The following is a 26,421-nucleotide window of genomic DNA, read 5'->3' as shown; positions in this document are numbered from 1 at the left end:
AGCGCCAGGAGTTCAAGGTTTAGTGATTTGTCCACGTACACTTCAACTTGTTGTCAGGAATTGGGGGGAGCTGTGAGTCAAACCACCAACTTTAGGGTTTGTAGATGGTTGCCCTATTAATGAACCACAGTATGAAATCTGAATTTTCTGGAGGAAAAAGTCAAACATGGTGCATCCAACACCGTAGAGCCATCTCATGCAGACACATAAAGTGTCTTGAAATAAATGAATAAAAACACTATGGTCACAGAAAACAACAACATGACTCTGCTCACCTCTTCAAGCATTAGTCCTTGATTAAATTCTTATTCTTTACTATGCTAGACATCGCAGTGAAGCAATCCCAAAGCTTTTGTAATCACACCATCTTTGTCGTGACCATTTCTCATCGCATTTTCTCATTGTGGTGCTTTTTCTTTTTCCCGTGTGGCTGTCTGAAATCTATGGCATATCCTCAGGCTACTACTCTCATCACAGGCACACAAACACACAGCTATAGAAACTGCTGGGGCTCTGGGTACATGGAACACATACATCAAATAAAAACACTAAGACCAGTTACCATGGAGATCTCAGTGTCTCAAACACCTTCTGCCGACGTCTGTCCTCAGAACAGACTGTGTCTATGAGTGGGTGTGTGAGAGACAGTGGACAAGTTGATGGAGGCCTTTGGGAGCTGAAGACGACAAGGACTCTAACATTTGGTCAAAAAGAGAAAACTAAGATAACGGCTTCATTGTCTGGAAACATTAGTGGCCCCACATAACATTTGAAGTGGTCAAATGTATATGCAGACACACACACACACACACACACACACACACTAAGGTGGCTTAGAAAAGGTTATACAGATTTACACATAATAGAAAAGGTTACAGACAAGACTGAAGTGCCCTGGGTGTAAGACAGAGAAGAAGCATTAGAGCGACATAAAGAAGCGAAGGGAGAGGGAAAGGAACAGGAAGCACAAAGAGACAGGCAAAGAAGAGAGAATCCACTGATTCGGGCATATTCACCATTTTGACTGAATACTGTTCATAGAGCTGAATTCAGCAACACCAGGACAGAACTTTAAAAATGTAGAAGTCACTAAAGGCTTTCTAGTAAATCTAAATTCAAATGAGCGTTCACTGCCCCAAAATGATTTAATGGGTTTACTGAGCCTGTTTTAATAACAACCTGTTTTGCCCTACCATGTAACACCTTGTGTGCTTTTGCAGAGCACCTAAATTTAAATTTTTAATGGAAATAATGACTTAAAATAATGATAAGAATTAAACATTTTTAGTTCATTCTGGGGTGTGCTTGTGATGCTTCACATGCGACACTCTCCTGTCAACATCTGATCACGTATCGATATCTAACCACTCCTAAAGAAACTCCATCAAACCTGCAAAAACACATGAGACGCTTCTTATAAAAACGCAGCACATTGAAAGATCATAAGCACATGTAGACAGTTTTGGTGGAGCAGTCAGCTGGAGACAGACTATGCTAGTGTTAACAGCAACTCAGAACACATTAGCTGTCCCTGGATAACGTGTAATAATTTAAGTTATAAGTTAAAGTTATTTCATTTGGACATAGGCCTGTATAGTGCTGTTGAAAATGCAGGATTTAATTATACTGAGTTGGAACAGACTTAAAACTACACAACAAGTCGGCCGTATTTCAGTGAAAATACATCCCAGCACTGCTTAAAATGAAGCAGTATGATGACTACAGTTTAAAGGATCTCATGTTTAGTTTATTTGCTTTTAGTGAGTTCTCACGTTCTCAATTCTTAAGTATTCAGATCTTACACTTGAGAGATAGTACCAATACCGCAGTGTAAAATACTCTGTAAAATGTGAAAGTTGTCCATTAAAAACTATATTACTAAAATATTAGTATTCAAATATACACTGTTCAAATAAATTAAAGGCTTTGGGTTCTGGCAGTGCACATCCTTGCGCAAAGAAGCAGATAATACTGCTCATGGATTAAGGATCTTCTACAGCCCTGTTCAGCTTCCTAGAGTAACTGTCTTCTGGAACCTCCTCCATGCTCTTGAGTCCGTGCTAAGAGACACAACAAACCTTCAGGCAATAGCATGTATCTACAGTATGTCCCATCCTGGAGGAGTGGGGCTGTCTGTGCAACCTCTGTAGCGTTCAGATATCGCCTCATGCTACCAGTAGTGACACTGGCCATAGCCAAGTTCAAAACTAGCCAAAACAGTCCAAAAACAGGAGGTAGAATGTCAGTCGGCTCCACGTGTAAAACCATTGCTGTTTTGGGGGTCGTGTCGTTGTTGCTCCTCTAGTGCACCTATTAATCATTTCATTAACATCAAAGCAGATCAAACTGATTAACAACCCCTCTGCCACTTAAATGACCAGATCAATATTCCAAAGGATTTAATTAACTTGATGCTATAATCTGATTAGTGTTCCTTTAATTTTTTTGAGCAGTGTACTTCAAGTCCACTATCAAAAAACAAAAGAAGAATGATTTATTCCAGAGTGAGATGTGTTATATTATTAGATTCTAATTATCGATGCACAAATGTTGCAGCTGGTGAAGCTGGAGCAGACTTTAAGCACTTAATGCACTGACAGCTGGTTAATCGTGGTAATATATCATTTATTAGTTGATTATATGTTATATCATGAATCTGCACCTGCAAAGTAACTGAAAAACTGTATCTAAATATAGAAATATAGCGCTTGAGTGAATGTATTTAGTTTCCAACTGCAGTAGCTGTGAAACAGATGCAAAATTACAACTGAGTATCAGCTCAACAGAATCAAATTAGCTCTAAATCATACTCCATTGTATCATTACAAATATAGCTGTATAGCTTATTAAAAAAAAAGGTATAGCTTTATAGCTTTTTGTACCAAATTGAGGACTATATGGAATAAGAACACAGCTATCCCAAAAAGTGAAAACCCTGCCTGCGATGCCAAGTATAGCTTTCCTTAAGTCAAGTATAACTGATGCTGATAGGAAGGTCATGAGTTTTTCCGATATATGGTCATATAAAAAAAAAAAGTACTGGTCAACTCGAAATTTTGAAGTTATATTTGTATATGAAGAAAAAAATAATTAAAACATGTATTACTATTTATTAAAATGTATCCTGAGCAGGACATAAATATTTCTACCTAGTGTCATGTCAACATCCAGGGATTATTTTGGCCAGCATGTACATTTTACTGTCTATGTGATTCTCCCATATTTTATTGAGGTACACTGATATTAAAACCACAAGATGGGCTTACGTCCAGCTCTCAAGAATTCATACTTGTCACAGTAAAGGAAGCCGTCTAAGTGTTTAATGCTTTAATGACGTGTCTAGTGAGAAGAAAAAAAAGAAATGAAAATGCTGTAATGCTGCTATCTGTCAGGATAATAGGCACACTTACAGTTTAGACAACAATACTTGGTTATATGGACTGCTGAAACTGAAGGAAACTACCAACATAATGCACTAAAATATACATTGACAATTGTAATGACACTGTCAGTTATCTTTTTCATTGGATCCTATTTCTCTACCTGGTGCAACCAGCTGGTTTTATATAACAGGGCACAGTTATAGTGATTTTTATTAGATTGTTGAAATAATGTTTTTCTTTCCCACTGCAACTATAATAGCCTAATCTACATTTAGCCAGGGGAAGAAAATATAGTTGTGTAAAAAAAAAAAAGTCTAACATAGAAATGCAAAAAATGTCTCCACCACCAGCTTTTTGTTTTCTTAACAAGAAAGTAACTGTGCTGTGTGTTTTTTTTTTGCTCTAGTGTAAAAATAAAGGAGCTGATGTTTTAAAATGTTTTTTTAGGATGATCTTTCTTTAATGTTAATGTTAACTGCTCTGAAGGAATTAAAGATCAGTTAAATAAATATATAAAAGGCAAAGAAATTCAGGTTATAAGTAATTGGAATGTTTCCTAAATTGAATGAACATCAAAAAAAACAACAACAACAAAAAAAAAAATCAGTGCTTAATTCAATCTAATGAATAAGTTAATGACATTAGCATGGTTCTTCTAGTAACGTTACACAGAGGACCCATACCTGGCTGCCTTACATGAGTGTAAATCTAGTCTGGCTAGCCTCATTCTGGCTAATCTGTCTAATAGAAAACCTGGCACTAATATTTTGATTCCATTCACATACTGTATGGTAAAACATGTTGCACTGTACAGAAGGAGTGGCTGAGTCATTCGTGTTTGTTACAGTGGTTAAGAGCATACTTACTAACCCATTAATGGTTTGTAATTAAAATATAAATTGTTTTTATATGGGTTCTACCATAGACATATTTTACAGTTTTAATGATTAACTATTAAAAAGAGATGTGACCCAGATGGCCGCACGTTCGTTTCTCTTTTCTTATGGACGGAACATTTCAAGAGAAGTTAATAAAAGGTCAGGGGAGGTTTTTTCAAATCAGGTTTATTCAAATACTGACCTTATCAATGCTTATTTGCATATTCACGCTTCAGTAAAAAGTGTTTTAAACAATATCTGACCTTTATGAAAACAACAAGAGTCTGTTTATATTTGAAAAGAACTGGGGTTTTCCCTCATTCAGCTGTTGGAGTAAGAGGCAGGAAAAAAGACAAGTAAGGTGAGGTTACATGTAAGGTAAATACCAACATGATACATTCCTCCCACACCAAATTTATTCTGCATAAAAAAAACAGACCAGGTTTGTTGAACCAAGAGTAGAGAAAAGAATCTAACAAGACAAAGTTGCACCAAAAAAAAAACAAAGAAAGACAGACATAAACAAAAGAGGAGTGCTAACCCATTTATCCCCTCTTTTCATTTGTCTATCCAATTAAAGGAAATCAATACTTTCCAGCTTGAGATGCAGGGAGGGGCTTTATTGTGACCTCATCCAACCAAGGAGCTGCCTGCTGCCTGAATGACAATCATACTCTCCTAGTACAGACAGGGTCAGTTTACAACAGTTAGACAAACACATGAAAGGCAAGAAAGCAGAAACATGATTATGGTCTCTGCTTTCCTGCCAATGCACGGATAAGAAACAATAGTACTATATATTTCCATTTCCCAGGCCTTAAACATTAAACCCACCTACATTTTTATTTGTTTGAGCAAAAAAACTAAAAGGTAAAACCCACATAATGAAATACATAAAATAATAGTCTCAGGTTTGTAAGTTGTCCACAAATTGACGATTGATCAAAAGAAATTTAACTCTTGGTCTGTTTGCTACAAACGCACACAATCTTCCCATCATTAGACTGCCTCCTTTTACATTCATTTACATCTGAACCATCTCGGCAAAGCTGTTTAAAAGTTTGGAGAAAAGTAATGTGAGTAGCTGAAACGATCATGATTAATCACCGTTCCCCTGCAAATTACATTTAACTTCTCACAACCCTTAATGAAATGCTTAAAGACAGCTTCACTGTCCGTACTGCCATGACATGCTGCTTTGCACTGATCTCTGTGACTGTACTGTTAAAATGGAGGCCCCCGGACTGCATGTGCAAGTGTGGATTTGACAGATGGCTCTATATTGAGGTGGTGACATGCAGTTCACAAATCAGCTGACCCCTGTCACTGCTCTCCATCGCTAATGAGTAGACATCTCTCCTCTGTCTTACCATTTTCATACTGTTCTCTCCTCCCTCTGCTGCACAGATCTATATCCAACTCATCTCAGTGCAGGGACAGAGATGCATTGAAATTCAAGAAGATTTCATTCAATTCTCATTTACACCTTTGCCCACCTCTGCTCCCACCATTACAGACACAGTATTCTCACACACACGCGCGCGCGCGTGCATGCACGCAGCACCATCCATCCAGCAGCATCATCATCAACAATAAATTATTCTACTGGATGACAAAGCAGCTGATTGGTGGGGATGAGAAAAACACAAGGCAAATTAATTGAATAATCAGAAATATGCAGATGAATAGCTTTCAATTTAAATGCAGATTTTGGCATTTTTCTGCATTTGGGAGGAGGATGTCAGAGAGACTGAAAAATACAGAGGAGAACCTCGACCAAAAATTAAAGCATCTATTCTATCCATATTTATATTCTAATCAACCGTTTGTTTACCTACGTGTGTCTGAACAATAAATGACTACATACAACTAACAGAGGGTTTTTTTGTTTAGTGTCTTGTAAAACAAACACCCTGACTGAACAACCGCGATCAGCCTGATTCTCACTAGCATAAATACATAAATCATGCTATTAGTTATAGGTGTCAATATAAGACACCTTCAAACTTGAGATGAGTCTAGAACTTCAAAAGAAATCCCAACACTGTTATTGTAGATTTCTCTTATGTTTGCACCTTCTCCCACAAGCATTTCTATAAATCTACAAGAAACTCAAAATTAATCATTTACAACTTCAGATACATTAGCTGTATATTTAAGCTCCTAGAAATGCTGCTATATTAATTGCTTTACTGTTTTAACTGTAATATTTGCACAGTTGAACAATTTAAGAACAGTGATGAAAATTTTACCTGTGCAAAAAATTTCTGCTCTGGCCATCGCCTCTAATATGTGACTGACATTTAATTAAGTGCTTGTTGGTTAAAGTTGAGAGAATGACAATGTACAGACCTTAAGTCAAGGATTAAACAAAGCCTGGACTATTACAAACATGTCCACTGGTTTTCTTCATTAAAATTCCAAACAACTTATTCCAAGTGAGGAAGAAAAAGTCCATTTATATGCAGTGTGAATTTCAGTCTGAACTCAATACAAAACATATGCAGTGTGCATTTCAGATAGAACCCAAAACAAATCGAACCAGTAAACAGAATGTATTTTTTGGAATTTCGAGGAGAGTGAAACCAGGTAAGTTTTTCCAAATTAACAAAAACAGCAGCGTGTTTAACTAAACAAAGGCATTTCTCTCTCTTTCTCTCAGACACACACACACACTGAATTAATGCACCTCGTTACAGAGAGATAAAACATGTCACTATTGACTCCATAATTAGTTATTTTTGATTTAGTAATTGTTGTTCAAAATGAACAGGCAGGAGTGTTTGAGCCAACGTGGGTGTTTTTACTTTTAAGTGAAGCTATTTGTGCATTTGCTCTCCAGGCCACTAGCATGATTGTAGTGGTGACCTCACGATTAGCGAATAGAAGGAAAGTCTGCACCTAGTTAGAGTGTTATTAAACAACAGGGGTTTTTAAAAAGACATCAACATAGCTGCAAGATAGTGTAGCATAAAACAGTGGTCTACATTAGTGTAGACAACTGTGTCAATTAGTAAGCTTCGTCGTTACACTTCTCGGTGTTGTCTTCAAATAATAAAATCAAACAGTCTTCAATAAACTCTTGTGTCAAAATTTTTTTCTAGGAGGGTTAATCACAAGCATGAATACTGTATTTATAAGACGATAACCTTTTACTGTAGAACAGCAGCACAGATAGTATTTATAGCACTTTAGTACAGCATGACACTAAGCTGGACTAAATGTGGTGTATTCAGATGTTTTGACTCTGTGTGATGCTGAATGTCATCTTTTGATTTTCAGTATCTGATAATGTTAAATGTCACCTTTTGATTGTTAATGTGTTAATGCGGACTGTGACAAAGCTGAGTGTCATCCAAACCAAAGAAAAATGTCTAGTTTTGTGCTAACAAAAGTGGACAATAACGTTGTTTGAATTTGAAATATTAAGTGTGTTTATATGCCCTCTAGTATGCTGGTTTTATTCTCTTTCAAATATGACATTTACACGAAACATGAGAAATCCAGTTACTCATCTCCACATAAACAGTATTCTCACTGTATACCAGAGGTCGGAAACCTTTACAGGCTGAAGAGCAATTTTATGTAAAGATAATGGTACACTTTATTGATCCCTTTGGGGAAATTGTTATAGGACTGCTGCACAAAGATGGTGCCACTGCTATGGGGTTTTGGTGTTTTGACCAGGGACAGCGACAAGACACCACAAACCACAAGGGTTCTATAAACTGAGCCATACCACCCCAACAGTACTATTAAGTACTGGCACACTCACACTATAGCACATACTATAGTAACTACACCACTGCTGAGTATGGATGTGCACTGCTTTTCTCAACGTGTCCATCTTTCTACAGTTTGACACCTACAGTGTAAAAGAAACTGAGCTACATTCTACATGTGTTTGGTGAGTGTGAGACAGATTCTCACAGCTGTGATATTCAAAACAAAAGTGTTAATGTGATGTTAAAGGAGATGGAGCTCAACACCAGCTGGCTGCACGGTGGATGTCGGGATGCAGAACTTAGCTCTGGTGCACTCCAGGTCAGTTTAAGCCCTGGTCATGTTTTTCAGTGCATGACATGCCGGCCCATTGTGTATAACAACCAACCATTCTTAGAAATCAGGATAAGGTATTTCTAGGCTGGTGCTGGTTTAAATAAAGTGTCAAGAAGCTTGTCCAGGTTTGATTGTGTTTGTTTCAGAACCAGAATATGATATTTACATGTGCAGCACATAAACCAGGAAGTGTATTTCTCTAATCTGGCTTTACTGAGGGGATACATCCCTAAATGCAATCCAGGCATTACGTCAAAACAATTTAAAATGTATTTTAATTTCCCAAACTTATCGTGCTAATATAAATCAAGTCAAAAATATGGAATATGAAGACAATATTAATGCGTCAACTGAAGCAGCCTTCCTCCTCCACAGGAATCTTCATGACCTCAGGTGGACTTATGTGGCTGTGATGTATCATGTTACCATGGAGACAGCAGACATATGTTCCAAACATCGACCAGAGAAACTAGTGACGCTGACGAGTGCATGCGCACACACATATATACACATACACATCCTGAGGGCAAGCAGAACAGGAAACTGTCAGGAGAAATCAGAGTCAACATCCTCTTCTTTCTCTGGGATTTTAACTCCAAGACTTCTCTCTGAAGGTTTAAATATATAAAGTCAAGTCCACTGAAAATGCAGCTAATTTATTCACTCTTGTATTCCCATCAGTGTTTGTGTTTACTGTTTATTAGTGCTTTGCTCATGTTTATCTTCATAGCTATCAGCGATACATCAGTGAGTGTTTTGTTTCAGTCTGTGAGCAAAGTGAAATCCAATCCCAGCAAGCTTTCTTTCTTTTCCCAAAATATTTCAAACACCCACTCATCTATCCTTTTAGTTTTAAATTTATTGCTCAACTCTGTCTCATATGCATGAACAAAAGGTCATGCATGTGCACTATGTACAAGAGCAATGCAAAATTTAATGGCTCTTCCATTATCTGAGTAATACAACACACACAGACATGTATCCACAAACTCACAAACAACAGCTCAGCAATATCCTGAAAGATATTGCTCTGGTCTTTAGTGTGCATCATGACCTTGTTTGATCATACTGAGCTAAAAATAGGAATACTGTACTACATTGCTACAGCAACAGCTGAATTATCTTTACACAAGGAATACAGTTGGCACAGTCTTCATGGCTGAAGCTAACTAACCTAAATGTGGTCAATAAAGCCAGCAATAACTGAGGGGGCCGCACATCTCCTTGTTTGTCCAAGATGCCAATATTTATCCTAATGAAGATGTTTTAACTGAATATTTTCAGTCAGATGGGCAAAGCATCATGCAATACAAAACAATGGTCCTGCTTTTTCAAACCATTTGTATAGGCGTTTTCGTATCTGAGTAGGTGCTGTTAATGCCACGATGCTGTTGTGTGCAATGGGATTTTCTGTAACTGATATTCCCTTTAAAACAAGCTTGCTCATTCCACTTGACTCTGAAAACGTAAAGTAAAAAAATTAAAAAAAGTAAATACTTTTATGCAAGTACTTTAATTTTTAGTAAGTGCCATACTGCCAGCCACAAAAACACCTTTGTGACGTTAAATTTCCATTAGTCAGTAAGAGAAAAAGAACTAAGCTCATCACTAGGTTAGAACAGAAACCAGACACCAGAAACCTTTTTGGCCACTGGCCCAGCAGGGTCCCACCACTCAAAAGTTCATGACCACTCCCATGGCTTGACTCTTATAAGGCCCTGTAGCCACCAGCAACTCTAACAGATGAGCTGTGCTTCAAAGTTATTTTAAAATTAAGCTATAACAGACGAATGACTTAAGCCATTCGAGCAGTGATGGGTTACAATCTGTCTTACACACACGAGCTCGAAGGCAAACACACATTTGTGTGAAGTTAATCATCCCCAAGTGGCTGATAAAACAGAGACAGGTCATTAAGACTCGACAGTGTTCATAAACTGTACTTTATTAACTGTCCACTTTTGTCTCCCTCTTTCACACAGACACAAATTATTTGTTTTTTTTTTATTTTTTTAGGAAGACATTATTTCATTGCTTCTTTACACCACTGGCATTTTTAAACATCCTGCTTTGCCTACACATCACCTACTCTCCATCATTCCTCCATACATTCTTGTCTTTCCTTCCTCCTCCCTCTGGTGGGAGGGTTGACAGTTAATTGGGACAATGTTTTAATGAGCTGGCACCAAGATTCTATCTTCTACTTTGATTATGAAGGGAAGACAGGAGAGTGAATGTCAAAGTAAAGGAAGAGTAAGAGAGGAAACGAAAGAAGGAAAGAAACTAAAGTCAGTCGATAGAGAACAACTCAAAGTTTTAGTAACTGCTGTGGAGAGCACAGCTCTGTGCGTGTTTGTTTATTTGTTAATGAGCTAATCAATAGCAGAGGTGTGTAAGCCCAGCAGTGGGTCTGCTCTGGGAGATTACTTACAGAGACACACAACTTGTACAACTTGTTTGCCTACAATGCCTCTCTTGCTTTTTTAACTGACTCAAGTGAACTAAAGTTGCTCAACTAAAGTTTCTCAGGTACAAATTAGAATCCATGAACATGACAGGTCGATTCTCAAGTCAACTTTGACAAATGAACTGTTTGGTTTGATGTTATGCATTATGCAGCTACTTTTACTATTACTGCAGTATGTGTCCATCAACATTAACACATGAAAAAAAAAAAATTGCTTCATTTTTTTAAGGAAATAAACACATTTCTTTTATCTGCAACAATTTAGTCATCGACATACATGGAAGCCAAAGAGATTAACTATTTTATAATGTCAGTAACTTTTTGGAATTTGCATTTAGCTGAACCTTTAAATGGGCAAAAGTTAATGTTGTAAGATGCAAGCAGTATCTCCCCCTCCTTGGGACCTCTGGAAGAAAAATGTTCAAATAACGCACTTGCTTGCACAGCTAAGGTGTTTATCTCACTGATTAGCAGAGCCTCATAAATACCTAATCACTGATGCTAATCAGCCCTCTCACCTAGGGGTGAGCTAAAAATATAAAATACACACATGTTAGGCTAATACATAGAAACATTTTCTGCACACTTTCTCTATCAAAATAATTCTGGCATCAAAGTCTTTTAACATAAGATTGCATTAATCCATAATTAATTGACAAACAGCATTCCTCCACATTCACTAGCTATGACTAAGTGGCATGTGCATCACTCTGGTTCCTGCTTACAGCATTATAAATGCACTACACAGTTACTGTCGACTTTGACACCCACAACTTTTGATCTCCCACCACCCCAAGACTGGCTGTTAACATAAGCACAGTCAATTGTTTAACTTTATTCTGTAAAACTGATCAAAAACAAAAGCATGGGAGTGCCAACATAATGAGATTCCTTTTGAATTTGAAGTGAATGTGAAAAATGTTAACTAAAACTCATGGAGGTGTGCTTTTTCAGTAACCACACAAAGGTAATGCAACAAAGTCTAAAAAGTGTTTAATTTCATCATATTAACATTTATAAAGGTCAGAATATCTAAACATTTAGCATGTGAGTCAGCTGAGTTAGTGCTAATTTCAAAGTACAATTGAAGCTAACAGCAACTTGCAGCCAATGTCGTCTAGAGATATTTATCATTAATGGACACACTTTTCGGTGCCCATTCTTGAAAATAAATAGTACATAGTACTCTTAAGCTAATATAGCATCCTGTTCAGTCTGTCTGTAAACCATGCTTACAATACAAGCCCAAGGTAGTAGAGAAATCAGACTACTCATCTGCTGCATGTATATATGGATTTCCAGGTACATGAAAACCATGTTTCTTGGGTAAGTTTACATGCTAAGTGCATGTAATCTTGTTCCCCAATCACCCAAGAAACCTGCTCTAAGTAATCTGATTACTTCAAATTGTAAATGCATTTTGTTTTCGAGTTGTCCATCCATCCAGCCATCGAATTCTTGTGAATGATCTAAGGAATGCTAGGAGAGAATTTCTTCAAATTTGGTACAACTGTCCATTTGGAGTGCTTGATGAAATGTTTAGATTTTGAGGGCCAAAGGACAAAGTCAAGGTCCCTGTGACCTCATGCACAGTATGTCCCATTCTCATCAATGCTATATCTTAGAAACACATGGAAGGAATTTCATTACATCTAGGACAAACACCCACTTGGATTCATACGTACATTTGTGAGTCTGGATAGACAGAGGGGTACCAACTTTTGCACATAATTGCATTGTATCAAATGACCGACAGCTACAAAAGATCTACTACGACTACAATTCGTACTCTAAGTACAATTAACGACTGTTCCAAAATTTCACAGCAATCCATCTAATAGTCATCTGGGCCAGTGCTGGACTGACTGATTGACAGCTGGCTGTCACCAGCCCCAGAGCTATGCCACTAGCATGCCTAAAGGCAATTCTGCTTAACAAAACGAGAAAAAGACTATAATTACGTTAATTTTAATTACATCTGATGGCATTTGCTTTGAAAAGACCTTTACTGTGTGCCATTAATCAGTGTTACACAAACATTATACCAGGTGTTTTTGTTTAGTTTTGTGTGAAATACAAAAAGGGACAACAGAACTTTTCAAACATTTGTGCAAACTAATGCAACAAAATACAATCTCTACAAACAATGCTGGACGTATTCAGGTTAGGTGGGGAGCAAAATTATGGGATAGAGTGGAAACAATTAAACAAGTTCAGTGAAAGAAAAATAATTGACTAAGTGATTCTTTTTTTTTTTTGATTGTGATTCATTTTCTTAAAAGTCATGAATCACTAACTTTTCACAAGGACTGATGTGATGATCTAAGATCAAATTATTCAGTAACTGTCAGTGGCAGCTCTGTTTAATACTGAGTCTGAAGCTTTAATCAACATATTTTCTCAAGCGTAAGCATACGTTTGCATAAGTTGTGATAGCTGAAGAATTGTTTTTTTTTTTAAAAAACCCTAAATTACATTTGATTGCGCTGATGTTTCCCAAAGACAAAATGGGGAAAAGTAGTTTAAATTACAACATTTGAGCCAAGCTGATGACAAAGAATGAATAAACACAAAATTTTTTGCAGTTATAATTACTACCATCATCCTGTCTTTCTACTATCCCTTTTGAGACCGAGACAGGTCTGAATGAGCGAGTGGGGGAAAAAAATTGTAGTCTGACAATTTAACTTGAAACATTTCAATTACCAAATTATAGCAATGCTAAAGTACTGAAGAGTAAATGTGAATAAAGAAATTATTTAAAACGAGACATAATGACTATGAGAAGACGACTGTGTGTGTGTGTGTGTGCCCCCCCACCCCCCCAAACACACATGGGGTCATGGCAGTTGCAGGTTAAACAGCTTACACCATAGGAGGGGGATTTGGGTGCCTCTGCTAGAGGGGGATATTAGCAGGATTATCTGGCAACCCTGTTGGTGAGGTGAATAACATTAAAATCCCATTTGTAAAGACTTCTATGCTTTCTGTCCCAAATCCTCCATTTTATTTCCACTTTCCTCTTCCTCATCCTACAATTAGTCCATTTTATATTCCCATAACCCAGATTACACTCACACACACGCCTAAGGAGCATGTTATTTATATTGAATTCATGTGTATTTGTGTGTGTTCCTTTTTATGTATGTGTGCGGTGCAAGTGTCGTACTCCATTAGTAGTACAGGCTTCTCTGCTCCAATAGGCCACCAGGCGTGTGTGTCATACAGACTCACACAGTGGAGAACACACTGAATACTAATACTGGAGGTGTTAGCATCTGTTTTGTGTGTGTATTTGTGTATGTGTGTTTCTTTGTACATCTGTATGCCTGTGCACAACAGAGAGGGAGGTAGGGAGTGGAGTGGGAGGTGCTGCGTGTTGAAATTTGGTGTGATTGAGAGTGCTGAGACTGAAGTAAGTATGTGTGAGTGTGGAGGCATTAGGTGTGTCTATGTGTGGTCTGAGGTTAATAAATATTGACAACAAATGATCTCTTCTGGAAGGGTCGCAGGTGGGTTTGATGGACCAGATTGGACACACCAGCAAAGAATTAAATAAAAATACATGTAGGCACACATGCACATTCAAATGTTATTCTCTACTCCACTAGCATTCAAGTGACTCCTTGAGAAAGGCAGTAACGATGCAGCTGCAATTGCCAAGATAGTAAACCTGCCTTCTACCCTATACATTTACATTTATGCATTTAGTCATTTGGCAGATGCTTTTATCCAAAGTGACTTACAAGTGAGGTACAATGTACAAGGCAAAGGCAGGGTAAGCGTAAGGAACCCTACTGGAGATAGGCCACAACTGGGATTTGAAACCCAATCTCCTACACGGGGGGCGGCAAACTTACCACTACAGTATCCAGCCGCTCACCTTGCCAGCATGGATTTTCTAGTTCTAGCTAGAGGGCCCCTATCATAATACAACAAGAACATGGTGATTAGCTGCTGCTAAACACTCTGAGAGGGCAACAGAGAGAGAGAGTAGAGAGAACAACAAGAAGTAAGGGATGAAGAGACAAAAAAAGTGCAGCAGGACAGGGTGGAGAGGGTGTAGGTGTAACACAAGGTGTTTTCAATGTAAACCTACTCAAAAAAAAGGACTTGCTCAACAGCAAAGAGAAAGACACACAATGTTTTTTTTTTTGCCCACTCAGTGAGTGTATGGGGAGAGGTGATCGATTAATACAGCCCAGCCCTGTGACAGTGCCCAGTCATCAGTCTCTTCCTCTCTCACACACACACACACACACACACACACACACACACACACACACACACACACACACACACACACACACACACACTTACCACCATTCCTCCACACATTAAATACACACAACAGAGGAGAGTCTCAGTCAGCACTCTGCTCCTCTCACAGCATGGTAGAGCCAGGCACAAAGATATAAGGTGGCGTAATGGTGCATAAACGTGGATATGGGGATACAATAAAAAAAAACGGAAGGGAAACATTCACCTTGCAAGGTCAAATTTGCATTTCATGAAGCATCTGTGACAGTTATCACCACTCACACAGATGCTACAGCCTGTAGGAATGTTGATATTGTGAGTGTTTCTCTTTTAACTTCACAGTTCTTTGCTAATAATTCTGCGTATATGTTTACAGAAATACACAGTGCCAGCAGCTGGAGTCACCTGCATCATATGTAATGTGTAATATGTGCAAAGATATACTGTACATGTATGTTTAGGTAGAAATATATATTGCCCACTTTGCTGACATATGAGACTGAATAAATTAATATCGTAATATGATTTCATGTGTTTTGTCCCTAAATGTTATATTATAAAATATCAGTCCTTTTTATTCTGACTCATGGATCTCACATTTATCTCTTTATCTTGAGTTCTTCATCACCATTTAAGTATTTGGTCAAAAATAGTGTGATAACAGTTGATTGTGTCCACATTGCCCTGCCCTTAATGTAACGATTACATACCTTTTTGAAAAGCAAGGAGTCATCCATGTGCTCTGCATACACTGAAGTGAGCCTGTATTGGTTCTCCGTCGTGATATCTATCTGGTAGCCGGTCAAGAAGTAGCAGACGGTACGGAACTCCTGGATTTTCTTCTGAAAAACCTCCTTCAGCCTCTGGTTCCTAAGCTCAGAGCTCTCCATTTGCTTACGTAAATCTGCAACACACACCAAAAGGTGTGAGAAAATGTCAGCTTATTTACACTAGATGTAGTTGGTTGTTATTTTTTTATAACAACACTCTGCATGTGCATAAACGAGTTACATGGGGCTGTTGTTCTCAATGAAGCCCACCCAAGTACAGGCTCAACTCAGTAAACTCATGCAGCATAGATGGACAGCTCCATAGATAATATCCTGCAGCACTCCATCTGCTCACTTATGGTCTACAAAACGGTATAATACACAGTGTAGTGTGACAAAAGCAGTCAGCTGCATCTCCTAGCTAGGAGGTGAGAAAATCATCAAGAGAAGGGGGAGAATGGGGCGCAACTTTAATTTGCTGAAAATCAATTTGCGATAATTACTTCAATTTGAAGGCTTGATTTGAGAAGGCAGAGAAATGAGTTTGTCTAAGCAAAAATTAGTCATTATAGAGGAAATTATTTATAATGTTATCACTGCTGCAAAAGTAAAAAGAGATACACACGAATGTGAGTGTGTGCACATGAATATAATGGTATAATGGTGAAATGAGTGAGGCGAAAAGACTTTCCACAAAAATGTGTCCATGACGTTTACATTGATAAAAAATTCTCAGCTACTGGAACACCTTTGCCATTGATTGACTGCAATATTTATGATTTCAATCAAAAGAAAAGGTTAAGTTCAGTCTGAAGTCTTATCAACAACTGTCTTAAACCTGGTTCCTGCCATTTATGTCACAGAGTGCTTGTCTTGGCCTTGTCACATCTGAAATGTAAGAAAAGTTTTAATACAAAAGTTTTTGACAAAGAAAATATGGGTAATGAAAATAGACCAAAGCAACAAGAAGAGAGCTTTAAAAAGGCAGAAAAAACAATTTGACCAAGACTGATAAAAAATACTTAACACTCGCTCCTGAAAAGCATAGTTTGAGTTCATTACTTTTTCAAGGTCAAAAGCTTTTTAGTTGCACAAATGTGCACCTACACTTTAACAACCACTGGAACTTATTAATATTAACCAGTCACAACCTCTCCATTTAGTTGGTCTATAACACTCCAACACCTTTTTATACTTTTTATACAAGAACAATTAATGACAACAGTAGAGCATTTTCATAGCCTAACCCTGCTATGACTGATAACTATTGTACAGTATTATGCGCTTCATACATCTTATAAGCCTGTTACATCTGTCATTATTAAACAACTGTAAACTTAGAAGTCTGCGAATGTGTCTGCCTGTGTGCCTGTCTGTCTCCTGGGTGACTGGGCCCCCTTTGAGTGTCAGTCACTGCTGATAAATACTGTTTCAAGAATTCAGGACTGTGACAAAACTGTCACTTTATGACAGCTATCAAACTGCCTTGAAAATGGCTGTTAATTCTCAAGCGACAGCACAACGTAGGCACTGCTTAAATTTACTGTAACATACAGATGAATGGACATGTACATAGGCACATGGAGTCTTATTACCTGTGTATATCACATATACATATAAAGTATGTCAACATGTGTGCTCTGCTGTATCAGATAAGTATTTCAGTTAGAAAATTTGTTACTGTCAAGTGTTCAAAAAGTTAGCGACTTCTGACTTTTGCCCTTAATTGGTCTCTATGGGTCTGGGTGTACTGTCTCAGAAAATGTCTGCACTGTCAAGAAAATTCCACTGCTGAGGGAGCTTCTTATTTATATATTTTTGCCTAGTCATTTTTCAACCTAAACTGCTCCCAAAGTCAGCTTTTATATCTGTTCAACCGAACAGAACAGAGAAAAATGAAAATTGTTCTTCTACGCAGGAAACGAAACAAAAGTGTAATGTCGTTCTGACCTTGCTTCTTGTGGTATCTTGAGAATATGTGTAGAAATGAGGAGACAGAGAGGGAAGAGAGTAAAATATTCTATGAAGGAGGGAAAGAAATGAAGTACTTGTATAAATAAATAAACACCTGAATTAATAAGACAAGAGATGTGTTGAAGCAGTAAAACTAAGGGGACTAATCTTTAGGTGGTATAGTTGATTTGCTGGCAACACATTAGGGAGACAGGTAAACTGAGTGTTGAAACTCGTTTTGTTCAGTAATGTTTTCACTTTCTACACTAAAGCAACCCCAAGGCCAAGAAGAAACCTTCATTCACAAAAGGCAATCATGTGTAAAGTCTGTAATAATACATAATAAAAACAGCTCAATTCATTGATTTATTAAATAAATAAATAAAAACCTTATAAATATAATAGAAGGGCTTATAAACTGGTGCAAAATTAGCAGAATGAAAGATTAATTCTTGTTATTTAAAGCATTAACGCATTAACGCAGAGTGTTTTTTGTTTTGATTTTGGTTTTACAAATTTCATAATATGCTATAAATTGTGTAAAACTTCAATTAAAAGTATCTCGGACACATTAAAAGTATTTAGTTTAAAAACTTAAAAAAAGCTTAAAAACACTTATCTAATTACCATTAAAATTGTACACTGCTTAGAGAAGAAGGGTGGGCCAAGTACAAACATGCAAAGTTTGAAGACTGGAGAGAAAGGTATAGTTAAGACAAGAGTATAATTTTCTTAAGGAAAACGAACAGAGTTTGAAGAAGAGAAGAGGTAAGTTAGTGTTGGTGAGAGAAAGAATATGAGACACTGAGTGAGCAAGAGGAAGAGACGGAGAGAGAGTGCACAGTGGCCCTCAGAAGACAAATTAGCCAACAGACTTCTGGCACTGAACTGTCTTGAGCTCCAATTAAATATTTAAGCCTGTCATAACTACAATTACCCTTCTAACTGTCTGTCATATGCTCACGCGCAAGAGAACAAAGAACAGTGGCCTTAAATATCAATGAGGGTATTTGTTTTATTTTACTCCAGAAATACAGCCACAGCAGTGAAATCATGTAAAACTTAAACCTTTTTGGAAGCTATGACAGCCTTCTAAACTGTATTTACCTCAATCATTTTGGTAGCCAAGAGTAACAACAAAATATCTTTTTCTATCAACAGCAGAGGAGCAGTAGAGTACCGTCAGACTGGTAATAGCGTGGTGAGTAAGCCACATTCATTCATTTTGTTGGTTAAGATTTATTTATCTTAGAATATTTGCTCTAGTCTAATATCAGCTGTGTTACCTATAGTTCATTTAGTGCTGTTGGAACGCACAAGCTTCCTCCTTAACAACATGTTGAGCCCTTTTTATCATTGTTTGTTTTCTTCATCCGAGTTGTGGTTACAGAAATCAGTTGAAAAATACAATTTTATACAGGGGCTTAACTGTGTCATTCAAGAAAGCTGACCTGAAAGGTCTGTATGAGCTACGAAGGCAGGCCCCTGTACTAAACTGACTAACCTTGTTCCATGTGGCACCTCACCTTACAAGCTCAATAAAAAATTAAAAAAAAATAGTCATAGTAACTGCCCAAGCCAGTTTTAGCCAATAAATTAGGATTTAGCCTTCAGCCAATTTTATTAGGATTGCAAGAACTTAATGAGTTGTGCCTATGTCTTTGTTGTGAATCTTACCCAGCACCTCCTTCGATGGGGGCAAACTGAGGCCAAGGCTGGAGCTGTGCATACTGGAATCATCATGCGAATGGGGCAGAGTCCCACCATCTTGCAATGAGCGCACAAGTTCCCTAAGACGCGTCACTTCCTCCCGAAGAGCCTCCACTTCCTGCTGGCGCTGTTGCTTGGCAACAGTAGTGGGATTCATTTTGAGATGGAGAACTCGGGTCTTGACTGGATCATAGTCTCCCTGAGACAGAGAGAGACAAACATTAGATAGTCAACTTCTGCATACCTTTCCTACAGAGTTTTAAAATGATAAACTTTTACAAACTAAAACCGAAAACTAGCTTTAGACATTTCTTAGAACATTCAGCAACATCAAAACAGTTTAAGACAACTTGAAAAATCACCCACTTTTACTTTAAGATGTCAACTTTATAGAGTAGTTAGAGTTAAATCCAAATCTATTTGGTCGTGGTTTGGACAAAAAAAGAACAGAGAACTGAAAATATAGGTATGCAAGAGGTCTTTCTATCCTTTCCATGGAGTTTTCACCCTTTTGATGAAAAATGCAGTTTACTTGAAACTTGTTGAGATTGAAAGTTTTAGCTCAATCCTAACAATATGTTTACTGCAAAGGACTACATAAAAAGCACCAGATATGTCTGTACAAAAACAGCAACCATCCATTGCGCTTAGTTATTTCTGTCAAATGTAAATACTAACAAGATGCACATGGCAAAAAAGCTTGTACAGACTTTCTTAATCACAAGGACAGAAACCAGAGTGTTAGGTGACTGTGACTCAGAGGAATAAATGGGGTAAAGATGAGAGGTGAAGTGCATAAACAAAAGTGCTTTCCAAAAAAAAAAAAAAACCCAACCAATGCTTTCAGTCACAATGACTCAAGAAAACCTGTACATTTATCATTTAACTACATGTTTCTTTTTCCATTATGCCTTTTTAAGTGCTGCTGAAAAGAGTCCAAATATAATAAATAGCCATGCCTCCATTTACTTTACTTATTGCCATTAGTTTTTAAAAAGTAAAACACAAATTGACTGAATATTTGTAATGTAAAAGTTTAACAGCATTATTTAGTGATTAAATACTGTACTTCAGGTTACTTCATGGTAATAACAATGTGTAGTTTATTGGTATGAAGGGTTAAACTCGTAACAAGCACCTGAGCACCTATTAGAAATCAACCAATTTGTTTTTGCTTTACTTCTTTTATTGTGTTTTCATCTGTCTGTGTTGTGTTAAGTTCCTCTTTAGTCTTTGAGGTGTGGAGCAATGTTAGGAGAGCAATGGCTTCCTCCATGATGTCCTGCCATGGATATCATGTTCAATCTTTTGTGTATGGTTGACTCATAAACAAAGATGTCAGACCAGGTCACCTTAATCTTTAGTAGTTTGTATTTATTCTTATTTACTTCATTTAGTATTCTGTGCCTGTGATCTTGGCTGGATGCCCACTTCTATGGAGATTAGCCAAAGCACCAAATCGCCTCCATTTATAGACAAAGTCTAACGGCAGACTGGTGAATATCTAAATTCTTTGAGATTACTCTGTAACCCTTTGCAGCTACACGCACATCAACAACTCTTGTAGCTTTTCTGAGATCTATTTTTACAAGGCATGGCTCACATAAATTGATGTTGCTTGTGAATAATACAGTGACACTATTTGAGTGTTTTTATAAGCCAATGTAGTTCTCAACCCCACCTCCATTCTCATTTCACTGATTGGACTCCAGGTTTGATTACTCCTGACTCAAATATGTAGATTAGAGCTGCAAACTAAGTAGATGCAAAATGCAGCCAACAGCTACACGCTGTCAAACAGCAAAATTATTTCAACCACAGTTTCTTAAAATTAGGTCAAGAATTAGCTAAAGAAAATGAGAATGATTTGGCCGTGGAATTCATAGTTCACTTTTTGGATGCCTGCACCAAGCCTTGAGGAAACATTTTGACAGTTTACTCAACAGTACAAAGAAAGCAAATTCTAAACCACAGCTCTATTCTCGTTTCACTGATTGGACTCCAGGTTTGATTACTCATGACTCCAGTTGACATCTAGTGACATCAGCAGACTAGTGTTGCCACTACATCACTTAGTATGTTCAATAAAGACTTAAAAGATCATGACTGTGTTTTATCAGCTTAGAAATGTTTTGTTTGATATTTGTGAGTTCTGTAAAGATCAGATCACTTTTCATTTCACCAATTTATGCTGTAAATTATTTGACTTAGCTTAATGGCAATATAAGGACACACACAAACAGGAACACATACACGCAACATGCACACACCAATCTGAGCTCTTGATTACTGGCTAAATTAGATCCCATATGCCCCCAAGCCATGGCTGCCAAATAAACTACATGCGTGGGGAGAGCAAGAGGCAGACAAGGAGAAAGGGGATAAGATGGTGCGAAATGGTGAAGGACATAGAAAAGAACATGGAGAAAACAAAGAATGATGACATCACTGCCCTCTGCGTAAAGAAAAAGGAACCTGAATGTATAAATAACACTATTTATAATTTAAAAGGAACAGAGAGACTAGGTTTTTCAAAATGAGGAGCAGAAAATGTGTGTATTTATATCAAACCATTTTTAACTGGACTGCAAACACATCACAGCCATATAAAGGCATGGTTTACATCTGTATGTGAAGGGTTTATTCAGGGATACATCTGTATGTGTGTTGTGATAAACAGTGAGAGTAAATCGGAAAGGAGAGCCAGATAGTGTGAGACAGATATGTAGATTAGAGCTGCAAACCAAGCACAAAAAAAATGTACTCAAAACGCAGCCAACAGCTACATGCTGTCAAACAGCAAAAATTCTATCAACCATAGTTACTTAAAATTAGGTCAAGCTAAAGAAAATTAGAATGATTTGGCTGTTGAATTCATAGTTCACTTTTTGGATGCCTACACCAAGCCATAAGGAAATGTTGATTGCTTAACAGTACAATAAAGCAAATAAAGCACATCGCTTTCAGAGTTGGCTAAAAAAAATATCATAATCATGTTTTTAATTGCCTCAAACCTCATCACAAAAATGAATAAAATCACTGTTATACATTCTATGTAGAATAAGATGGAAAAACGAGAGGGAAATAACCATGTATCCATCCATCCTTTATTCATCTAAACTCCATCCTCTTAAGGGTCACAGAGGTGCTGCAGCCAAATCCAGCTGACACTAAGTGATAGGTGGGGTGCACCTATCTCAGGGCTGACACAGAGTATATAGAGGCATACAGAGACAGACAATCCTTACCACTCTCATTCACACCTATGGGTAATTTAGAAGCACCAATTAACATAACTGCATGTCTTTGGAGAAAACCGGAGTGCCCAGAGGAAACCCACACAAGTGAAGGGAGAACATGCAAACTCCACACAGAAAGACACTGCCAACTAGCCTGGCTTCTAGCTGTCAGGCGTTGGCACTAAACACTCCGCCACCGTACTGTAATGAGTAAGTATGATCCCCTGAAATACAGAAAGTAAAGAAATGTAATTTAAGGAAGTCTATAACTAACCCTTTACTGCATATGCATGTGTGCTGTTAGAAAGACGAAAGGAAAAGGTGAACTACATAGTTATGAATTAAAATGTAGTTCACTGCTGCAACAGGAAAATGCTAAATTGACTGAGCTTCACAGTAGATGTTAGCAAACTGCTTCGTGTTACAGATTTCACTTGCCCTATTTTGTGTGTGTGTGTTTTTACATGCACATATACAGCTTGGTTTTCCCCACAGTATTTACAGTGCAGCAAGGTGGAGTGCCATTCTAAGTGCCCGAGGCTATATCTCTTATTCATAGAACAACAATAACAACACATCTAATACCAAGGAGTAGTCTGTTTTGAAAAAAAAGAAAAGGAAGTGGCAGGGAGAGAGAGCAACAAAGCAAAAGGGGCGTAGAAAGAGAGACAGAGAGTATGAGAGCGAGGGGGATCGAAGTAACATCCGCTGAATAAAGCACTGACCACAGGGACGTATAAGTCACTGATGGAACAGGTGGCACACTAATGGTGAGTGAGTAACTATGAGTGTGAGAGCAGAGGACTTCTGGGGGAAAAAAGATGACAACGATAAAACAAATAAAGCTTGACTGGAAAGACAGAGAAAACACTGGAGAGGCAAACCTCTTCTACTGCGCGTCATAATCAAAACTGAATGACAAAACAAATTGAGCTTGGTATTGTGTTTTACGCTGTCCCCTTCACAAGCATTTAAAGGATGAGTTCACCATATTACAATTACATAGCACTGGACATGAAGATTGTAATATTCCTCTCTGAGGTATGTGGCATTACACGGTAGCATGGAGGTGAATTATAGCCATTTGTGGAGATGAAATGATGAATGAAAAGAAAAAAAAAAAACAGCAATCACACATCACAACACATCTTTCCAGAAAAACAAAAAATGTCAGACAGCGATGTCAACATGAGCTGGTCACTGTATGGCTGTAAAGTCACCACTACGTTGCTTCTCTAGGTTTACAACATATACAAAATATAGAAAGGATGTCTTTAAAGACAGTATCCACAGTACAGTATGTGTTGGTTTTGCACCAGCCCACAGAGGAGGAAGTACAAATGAGCCTGGAGAGAAATCAGGCTCTTTTTGCCAAGTAGATGTTGGCCTGCAATCTTCCACCCAAAATCAAAGATGGCAAGGAGAATTAGCAGCAGATTTGGGTGCATCCTATGACACCTTCCTCCTCCTCGCAAGCCAACCAGGGTACAGGGCCAGCTGGTGGAAGTGAAGAGTATTTTAGAATTACCAGCAGAATATGTGGGAGGCTCTACCTCAGGGACCTGAGTCTTCGAGAGTTTATCGATAAAAAAGAGAAGGTTGAGGTAGTGCTTAGAAAGCATGAAGATAAAGGTCTGCACAACGGCAACATCTTCCATGAGAGACGGAGCTGATGGGCCTCTCATCCTCCTTAGTTAAACACTTTTTCACTATGACGACAAGAGCAGTGCTGAGAATTCCCTCAGGAACAACTAAAATGTGCAATATGCACATGTTTCCTCATCAGACAAGTTGGTCACATTGAACATTTCATCTGTATGAGCTAAAAGCTGTAATGATGTTTTCTCTGTCTTTGGGCTGTTAAGTGGATTAGTCGGTTATTGCCAGTCATTGGCAAGACTGGTTTTCCTTCCTGAAATGTTTATCTGTGCAACAAGATAGTCAAGATATACCTGATTATGGATTTAAATATTGTTAAATAGATTATTTCCTTTTACAAAGGCAAACCTACTTGTATGTTCAAATCAATCACGTGTTTCACTGTAACTGTCATTGCTGACATTTCTGTCTTAAATCACATCTTACACTAAGGAGGCTAAAGGGAGAAGAGGCACTCTTCTGACGTTTTGAATTATTTCACTGCTTTACTGGATAAAAACTGAGCAGCACTGCCATCATCTCTTCCTCTCAAAAGTCAGAGGGCTGTTACCAGTTTTCTTCAGAAATGTTTCTCCCTACCAATGCGTTCAACTCTCTACATGACAGACCCAGTGTGTGATAGGAGGACACACTGTCTGGTAAGAAAGAACCTCAGTCAGAAGCAAACAGTATCAACACTGGAAAATAAGCTTCATGGTGATAAAAAAAACACTGCACAAGTTTAAATAAATTCAATAGTAGGAAAGGCATGTTGAAAATTGAGTTAAGACTGCCTTCATTTACATTTAGTTAAATCAAATCAAACTATATTTTGTGTATTTCTTTGGAAAACACCCATCCACTAATATTAAGAACTGCCAGTGGCTTTAGAATGACATTGTCCTCATTGATTCTTTATAATGTATTTTAACTTGATAAATACTGGGTCAACCCTTTATGGTATTTACTACCTTAACTGTTGAAAGGAAAACAAAGGTTTCTAGAGTTATGCTATGACAGAATATATTTATTTAAAAAAATAAATAAAAATGCTGCATAGTTACTATTGTTTAAGGTCCAAGATGGCACTGGTGAAGAGTACCGTCTTTATCACATAATATTTTTCATTTAAAAAACAAATCTAATAGTTTTAGTAATATACAGACACGGGTCCATAGGAAATAGGTTATGAAAACATTAACACTGGCATGACAGAGCACAAAGGCAAAGTAAAGCACTTTTAGTTTACCACCGTAGATGTTATTGTAGGTATTGCAAAAATGGTGCAGAGTATCGATTCATAAAGAATTTCAGCCAACTTCAAAATAACTTAAATTGGACTGCATCTGATGAAGGAATAATGATGAACTCATACTCCTCCATGTGCTAATGAACATGATTTCTCTCCAAAGAAAACACAGGGTCCAAGCACAGTACAAGTAGGACACATGGAGGAAAGCAGACCAGCTCTTGACAGGTTCTGTCTGTAAATAACATTACTGGTCTTTATAATAGGACTAATAATAAAACCCAAATAAATACTGCTGGTTCTTGCAGATAACCTTGATAGGTACATTTCCTCAATGCTTCTTAATATCTATTAAACCACCATTAGCATCCACTACATTCTGCTCAACTCTACTCTATTTTAACCTACCTAAAATAAACAATACATTTGGCAAGTGTATGTTTTGCTACTCTCTGTTGCCAAATGGTAACAAGTAGCATCTATAATCACTTTTTAAAGTCTCAACATTCACAGTTCTAAATGAATGGTGGAAAAAAAGTCTGCCACACGGGACATAATGTGTTCAAGTTTCTATCATCATTAATAATGAATGTTGGGAAAAGACAGAGACTCCGGTAGTTCTGAAAACAAAAAAGATGAAAGTGTTGCACTTTTGCTGTCTTCAATTCATAATCCTAAAGCTGACATTTCAGCTGGATCCTTTCTCAAGGAGAGAACACAGCATGATCAACAACCACCACACATTCAAGAGGACAAACAAAAAAAAAATGGCACTTAAAACAGATCTAAAATAATAATAAAAATAATAATAACAA

General features: G+C 37.6%; 1 protein-coding gene across 4 annotated transcripts in view; it reads right to left on the bottom strand.

Annotated features, from left to right (window-relative positions):
- mad1l1 (mitotic arrest deficient 1 like 1) overlaps window positions 1-26,421 on the bottom strand; it is a 53,783-nt gene that overhangs the window by 10,657 nt on the left and 16,705 nt on the right. For all 4 annotated transcript variants that reach the window (XM_026359068.1, XM_026359067.1, XM_026359069.1 and 1 more), the window contains exons 16-17: window positions 19,448-19,679; window positions 15,758-15,951 (exon numbers count right to left, since the gene is read on the bottom strand). In XM_026359068.1, coding sequence (XP_026214853.1) covers window positions 15,758-15,951; window positions 19,448-19,679 — 426 coding nt within the window. The remainder of the gene's footprint in view (window positions 1-15,757; window positions 15,952-19,447; window positions 19,680-26,421) is intronic.

This window comes from Anabas testudineus, chromosome 1, assembly GCF_900324465.2.
Source record: "Anabas testudineus chromosome 1, fAnaTes1.2, whole genome shotgun sequence".
NCBI lineage: Eukaryota > Metazoa > Chordata > Actinopteri > Anabantiformes > Anabantidae > Anabas > Anabas testudineus.
This window is presented reverse-complemented; position numbering and strand designations above follow the sequence as displayed.